At 38.6% G+C, this 8,242-nt stretch overlaps 1 protein-coding gene across 1 annotated transcript in view; it reads left to right on the top strand.

The window, feature by feature from the left end:
• Nucleotides 1–660: 660 nt before the first annotated feature.
• Nucleotides 661–8,242, top strand: part of LOC131043327 (uncharacterized) — a 35,177-nt gene continuing 27,595 nt past the window's right edge. The window contains exon 1 of the mRNA XM_057976525.2: nucleotides 661–827. Coding sequence (XP_057832508.2) covers nucleotides 719–827 — 109 coding nt within the window. The 5' untranslated portion in view covers nucleotides 661–718. The remainder of the gene's footprint in view (nucleotides 828–8,242) is intronic.

Here is an 8,242-nt window from a genome sequence, read left to right as displayed (position 1 = left end):
CATCATATCAATGGCAAAACTTTAAGTACACCTTAAAGTATGAGCACTCTGATAGAACACATTAAAATATGAATGCACAAATAGAACATGGAACTTGGTTATTAGGGTCACAACAAAGGTGGCATCACATAGGGCCACATCATCAAGTATGATGCCACATCCACATGCTTTTTGCCAAGGTGTCCAAAATAGCCTTAAAAAAGGTGAGACCAATGGTCATCCAAAATAGAGACCCATACTTGTGCAGCTAATGTGGCATCACATGATTGGTTGTTTTTAACAACAATGGGTAGCCATCATTAGCAATAACAACTTTAAAAGTCACAAGTAGTGATGCAATGTTGTAAAAAAATTAGACATTAAATCAACAGATATAAATATTAAATCAACAATAACTACCATTACAACCATTAGAACACGCTCCTCTCTCCTATAAACTAGTGTTGGTACCCTCACACAAGTAAGATACTCTCATATATACTTTTAAAAATTCCTTTTCCATTTCACTAATTAATTGATCCACCGCAAATAGACACCCATAAACCAATCTTTAACAAGTAAATAAAACTTTAAACAAGGTGAAAGTGAAAGCAGATAAATTGTTTACGTCGTGAAGAATGTGGGGCTGATATTTCTATCTTAATCTTTTTCAGATATATATGATATAATATCGAGACCGTTATGGACCTGCGATTGGGAGACTGAAAGAAGCATCACAATGAGCAGGAGCATGGGATTGATGGGCATTGAAGTACAGTATTCAGTGTCTAAAAGTGCATTGCATCCAGGATTAAACATCTCAAAAAGCCCACCTTTTAATTTGCAAGGTACATACTTCACTAGTTTCACTTCACAGGTCTTTCCAGATACACAGGATTCTAAAAACAATGATGCACAGATATCTCCAGAAGCAGCCTCCTAATCACAGGGGCTGTAGAAGCTTTAAGAGCAATAATTTCGTTACTGTTTGTCTAATTTCGTCTAATTTTGATGTGTCTTTCTAATGTCATCATATATACTGGTTTTATTTATTCTATGGTTATATTTTTGCGATTCTATTTTGGCCTTTTTTTGTAAATCGCCAAACTTTCAATCAGCTCAATGGCCTTGCAATGCTGCATAGCGCCGGCGAGTGTCTTCCAATTTGGCTAAATTAGTCATCTCTTTCGTAGCATTGTTCAGGTGAATGGTAGAAATAGAATTGGGTTTCTTCTACTGTATAGCATTGATTCAAAGGGAATTACGTACCCTCGTAAAATGCTGATAAATTACAAAAGCTATCTGAACAATAAAACTCAGTGGGTGGAAAGAATCTTTAAACTTTAAAAAGAGAAAGGGGAGCGGACGGAGGACAAAGGAGGAGAATGTGCTGGAACGGTTAGTGGGTGCCAGCATTCAACAATTAATTGTATCAACTACTACAGAATCATAATAATTTTTTCAATTGTGGCAATAAAAAAAGATAGCTTGAAAATAGTGCTCCCAATTCACAAGAGCTGCGACCTAAGTTCAAATTAATATCTATGCGATAAGGCGGCCCATTATTGTAGCACACATGTGGCGAGTTTATGGTGTAGTGATTATGGAGGATAATTGAGGCTGGCACAGATTTAAATGGGAGGGTTAAACAGTGATCCAAGATGACCTTTTAAGAATGTCACTTACACACAAGAATGCAGTATAAGCTTGCCCTGCACTACATATAAGGTTGCTTATAACCTGCGCGAAGAGTGCAAAGAAACAAAAAAGGATAATTTGAATATAGTTTGTGAAGCTGTGGTATAGCAGTAAGATGGGACAGTCATCCCAATGATGACCCAGGTTTGAGCATGTTTAAGTTGTTTCTATGTTCGTGTTTAGTGGTGGATGTCTTAGAGAAGAGACATCCTGTACTAATATAGAGGAAAATTGTGAAGTGCTACAGAATCATTAGAACTTTTGCAATTATGGGATAAGAAGATAAACTGAATATAGTGGTAATGGGGGATACCTAAAAGAGTTATGACCTATGTTAAAACCAATTTCTATGTGATAAGAGTGAGACGCTACTTTAGTGTAGCACGCATATGAAGAGGTTGTGGTGTAGTGATTATGAGGAATATTTGAGACTGACCCATGATTTAATGGTCACTCAGAAGTGATCGAATACCAGTTTTAAAGAATGTGACTCCAACTAAGACACACAAGAACGCAATAGAAGCTTTCTCTGCACCATGTTGAAGGTTGCGTACAACCTGGGTGAAGATTACAATGGGAAAAAACAGATAAATTGAATATAGTTTGTAAGGCTCTGGCCAAGCAGTAAGATGGGACACTAATACGTACAATGACCATGTTTGAGCATGTTTCAGTTGTTTCGGTGTTAGTGTGTTAAGCTGGATGTGTCAATATGGTAGAAAGATTGTAAAGGGAAAGCTATCTATTGGGGATTTTTTTAATATGTAAAATTAATTATCTAATCTGTGCAAATTAGTCCACAAAGTTTTCCGTTAGAATAAGCATTATCAGTGAAGGTGGTAACCTTGTCAGAAACCATTTTGCCCTATCCTAGTTCATAGCTAAAGCTTGTTGTGTGAAGTATAGCTGGATCCAGACACCAGTCATCGATGAAAGTAGTGAGAAGCCTGAGGTGATCTGTTAGTTTTCTCATTTGTGCGGTTTATACCTCCGCATATAGCCTATAGGTTTTGAATGTGTTAGAAAGTATCTTTGGGTTCGTGATGTTTAGTGGAGGCTTAGTATATGTGTGTAGTTATCAAATCCTGCTGTACTGCAGCTGAGTGTTCAGGTTATGCTATTGTAAAGCTCCCTGTATCAATTGAAAATTAGGGTTCTCCTTCGACTATTCATGTTGTAGATTTAATCAAGTTTAAAGGGCATGAATAATATAGGCAAATGGAACCTTATTTTTAAACGATAGATTCTGAATAAACATAATTCCAATTAGCACCTGGTATGGATATGCCGAAGGATGCAGTAGAATGGCTTTTGCATTGTATATTAGTAGCAGAAGCTCGTATCATTCTTGTACTTTATGCCTGTTACAGTCTACAAATCTCTAGAGCATCCTAGCATGTATATTTAATCTTACTTTTTTCTTTACAAATTACAGTATGAGTTCTGTTTGTTGAACCTTATGATTTAGTTTAGATTTGCTGCAGTACATTGTACCTAATGCGAGTCCATGACCATAACACCCTGTTTGTATGTCATTCTTTGCAGTATAAAGAATCTGAATGAGGATGTATGCTCATTCTCATGGTCCCTTTGTTTGAAAATTGAAATGTTTCAGAACACAAATTTTAGAATGACATTAGCTTGTAAAGAATATCATGTCAAAATATCATACCTTTCTTTAAGTCATTTATTGTTTTCACGATATTGTGGATGTCCTATGATGACCACAGAACATTGCAAAGATCAGACTGTAACTTCAGGTGAATTGGATGGATTGGTGCATCATCTCTTTCAATTGGTCAAATGATTGAATTGATAAAAGTAGATGTATGAAGGGGCATTAGCATGTTAAATTCAGTATCTAGTTACTCCAAGAATAAATTTCCTGCCAGATTGAGATCTAGGATAGCTGTAATCCTTTAAACAGATTAGATATCCATTACTATTAGTCTATTAGTATACTATATCAACTGTACTAATTATAAATAGAAAGCACCTAAGTTCTGATCTACCGCATTCCTCATGTGCCTACCATATGCTAGAAGTTGCCAAAGTCCACAAAGTTCTAAGTATGGAGGTCTGCAGCTCAATTTCAAAGGATTGGGTGGAGTTTCATGTAATATCTTCTAATTAGGGTATACCTGTTTTTTGCCCAAAGTAACAAGTCCACAGCATAATTTGTTTACAAATAGTATTCTATAATTAAATCATATAATAGTTCTTGAACTTTTAAAGTAAATAAGCAATTAAGTTAAATAGCATCACCTATTTGGATTTAATCTATAGTTTCATTTCTAATAATCAACCATAGTAGGGATTGGAGAAGAGAGCACGATAGGGTGTCTGGAAATCATTCGCTGCAACTAAGCCCAAGGGCATGATATAACACCCTTGGCCCATGTTGATGTGTTTTTAATGACTACGTCGAACACAAAATAATCTAACGGTCACTTCACTCTCTCTTGATCAAAGTGTGATTGCATGCTAAGATTGCAAGAAGTTCAAACAATCGACTCCAAGGTTCCTTTATGCTACAAGCGTGACTCAGTTGGCTGATGTGATTGCTGGTAATCCAAGGGGCCTTACGTTTGCATCATTCTTTCACTTCTTTGTTGTGGCTGGAACTCCATCATCGGATATGGCGATTCTGCGATGCTGCTGCTTCGAACGGACTAAAATGAACTGAAAGTAAAAGGGAAAGGGTTCAAAAGGATCTAAATCCATTCCTAAGGGCCATGATATCAACAGTTAATGCTTTGGTGGACAAATTCCAAACAAACCAAGCTCTGCTTCGCCAAGATCAACTACAACTCCGCAAGAACCGGTGCAATCTTCTGAGGATGTTGGAGGATTTTCACATTGAGAAAAGTGCATCTGAATACCCAACACGGCGCAATCCAAATGATTATTCACAATCGAACTTAGCACAAATTTAGGGGGGCTCAGACTAACTTTACGCTGCAACTTACAATCAGCAAGATGCAAAAAGTATGAACCATGGAAATTCATCAGACACCATTACATTCTCCATTGAAATCAAAGCACTTTACCATTTCTAATCTAAGTGAGGAAGGTGAAACCATGCAAGCTTTGAAAAAATAATTAAAGTGGACACCATCAAAGAACAATGTTTCACTATTATTATCTCAAAACTTATCGCAACAATTTCATACAAGTCTCCCTCCTTTTACAAATGAGGGGGGTCACCCCTTTATATAGGCCTCAGGCCATGATTACATGCAAACCCTAATTAGGGTTTTCCGTAAAAGATTCTCCACTCAAGATGCAACAAGGTGGGAATCTCCAATTAATAACCCATCATGCCCATATACAATTAATAACAATCCTGCCAAAAATGGCACCCATAAAGCATTAATTAACTATTACATTCAAAAAGTGCCCACTATGCAATGAATGTACCCTCATGCAAAAATCGCCCATGATGCCATAAATGCACCATCATCTCCTGAACGTGACGGTTGCATGTAGAAGGAATCTGCCATAATGCCATAAATGTGACGGTTGCATGCAAAGAGATGCCTCATTAATTCAGCGTCTGTTGACTCGGCTGATACTTGGCGAGAAAAAACCTTGGAGAGAGAAAACTTCAGGAGGGAAGAATTTGATCCATGAAGAATTTTCTTGAAATTTCTCGAACTTTCCTTGCTCTGGAGGAGATTTTTAATGATTTTCCACCATCTCCTATTTTTTAGGAATTTTCCACATATTAGGGTTCCACGGTCTAGGAGAGAGAAAATTCCCTCACGACTCCAAGTCTACCATCATTTTCAAATTCGGATGATTCTTGATGCCCGAGAATGGATTTTTCAAATTTTTCCCTGGGGGGGAAATTTCTTGTTCAATTCATCCTTGATTTCTTCCTTGCCTTAGAAATTGTTTTTTTCCACCTTCAATTCATCTCGACATGCAATTCATGTTGTGAAGGAATTCTCCTTTGGAAAGAAATTTGTTCCTTACGCCCGAGGAAGGAAATTCTTCATGCCTTAGCCAATTTTTTTTTTGAGTTTTCAATCCTGAGCATGGAATTCACTTTGCATGGTGGAATTCATCATTTCCATGTCGTAACCATTCTGATATCCCTTTCATTAACCAAGGCGTTGATCCCTTCATTCCCTGGAATCTTGAATTTTCTCCATCTTCCATGCCTTGTGTGTTTTGGCGCCTTAATGAACCCTTGGGCGCAAATTCTCCATGGAGGAGGAATTCATGAGTTTGAGCATTCTCCAAGGCATATCAACTTTAGCGCCCTCCCTTGGCTTGGGGCAGATTTTTGTATTGGTCAAGGAATTCATTGAATGTTGAATTCTCCATGACTTGTCGACTTTGGCGCCTTCCGAGTGCTTAGGCGGATTTTCACCATGGAGGAGGAATTCACAAATCTTTTCTTTCCTCCATGACACTTCAATTTTGGCGCCCTCCTGAGTGTTTGGGCGAAAATTCAACATGGAGGAGGATTTCATCATTTTGTATATTGTCCATGAGGATACTACTTTGGCGCCTTCCCTTGTTCCTAGGCGGCATTTTGACTTGGTCAAGGAATTCCTTCATTTTACATTCTTCCATGCCTTCATGGATTTGGCACCCCATCCTATGCTTGGGCGCTAATTTGCTTGGGTCATGGATTTTCATTGTTCTTTCATTTTCCTTCATCTCTCTTGTTTGGCGCCTTAGTCTCACCTTGGGCGCTATTTTGCATGCATCAAGGAATTCATCAACTTTTGATTTCTCCATGAACCCTCTCTTTTGGCGCTTTGATCATGGCTTGGGCGGAATTTTGCATTGGTGGGGGATACATGCATTTTTCATCTTTCTTTGATCACCTTCCTTTAGTGCCCTCCTTTCTCCTAGGGTGCTATTTTGACCAAGGCAAGGATTTCAACATTTTTCATGAATTCCATGGCAGGGTAATTTTGGCGCCTTGGTACCTTCTAGGGCGAGTTGAATCCTCCATGACCTCTTCATTTTGGTGCCTATCCTTGGCTTGGGGCGGAATTTTGCCTTGGAGGAGGAATTTCAACATTTCATGCCTCTTCTGAACTTGGATGGAGTTTTCTGAGTTTCTTCCAGATCAGGCCACCATATAAGAATTTGGGGTGATTTCCCAGACAGAGACAAATTTCCCGAGCTTTCCATTTCAAGAATGGGCTTCCAGCACTCAACCATTTTCTGGCTCTCTCTGTCTTCTTTTTGACTTTCCGGAATTAGAAGTAGTTGCAAATGCCTGGCCTTTGTCACCTTGCCCGAATGGTCCTGTCAAAACAAACCTTTAAAAAATAGAAACCTTTAAAGTGTCAGCGTTAGATCCCTAGACAAGACACATGAATGACTTACTATAAATAGAAACTTATTAAAAATAGTAAGTTTGATTTTTTGGCAAAATGACGACATTCTGGGACTTAGTAAAATCCCTAAAAAATAGGAACTTTCTAAAAATAGAAAGTTACTCTGTTTTGGCTCAAATTTTACTGGGAGATTCCTTGAAGGGTACTGATTCTAGTCTTATGTTTAGTTTCTTCAAAACCCTAACAAAACCCCTAAAATCTAGGACAAAAGGAAGAACCCTTAAAAAAGACAAAACAGGCCCTAGACTTCACCAAACTTGCTCAGAAGAAAAGCAGATTAAATCCAAATGACCCTCGAACACTTGCAAAGCAGAGAGACTGATGAGACTGCTGTGAAAAGACCCCAAAAATGCAAGCCAAAAGACCGGGAGGGCCTAAAAAGTAGGGGGTCTCCATTTGCAATGGGGTGATGTGTGAAAACGTCACAACAGGTACATCACTTGGTGAAGAAATTTCGCTCTATGACCTTAGCAAGATCAGGACATCAAAATTTCTCTCTAGGAGGACAAGGTCAAGGTAAAGATTTCAGTCTATGTCCTCTAGAAGGACACAAATCAAGTTCTCTCTATGACCTTAAGGAGGACATGAATCAAGTTCGCTCTAGGACCTTAGGAAGGTACGAGACTCTCCAAATTCGCTCTTGACCCTTGGCAAGGTACGGGAGCTAAATGTAAAATTTCGCCCTAAGTCCTTAGGAAGGACATGATCTCAAACAGCCTTAAACTCAATCCTTCACTTTCCTTCACTCTACTAGATCATATCCCAAATCTTCACGAAATGTGTTAACTTTTACCCTTCAAGAACGCTCAAGGAAGGAATTCTCTCTAATCTTGAAGCAAAGGACGGGTCTAAGGCAAGTTTGCTCCAGCAAGGGACATGACCCTACGTAGACACTTCGTTTAATCTCTCCCCTTACCTGTACTTTATTCATCCAAACTTCCAATTCTTAAGTCACTTCAATGTCCATGTCAAATTAATCTTGAAAAGTGACCGTAGGGAAGACTCCTCATTCAATCCCTTTCCACCTAAATTGATGAATCCTCTGGCTACTCAAGAAATTATATCCCTTCAATGCAAAGATTAATAGCAAGGACGCTAAGACAACCTAGGACTAAACAAAAAGGACTAATCCTAGAAAGCGAAAAGTGGGGTTCCCCATTTTCAATGGGGCGATGTGTGAATACCTCACTACAGTATGGAGC

The sequence above is a fragment of the Cryptomeria japonica genome, chromosome 7 (genome assembly GCF_030272615.1).
Source record: "Cryptomeria japonica chromosome 7, Sugi_1.0, whole genome shotgun sequence".
NCBI classification, from domain to species: Eukaryota; Viridiplantae; Streptophyta; class Pinopsida; order Cupressales; family Cupressaceae; genus Cryptomeria; species Cryptomeria japonica.
This window is presented reverse-complemented; position numbering and strand designations above follow the sequence as displayed.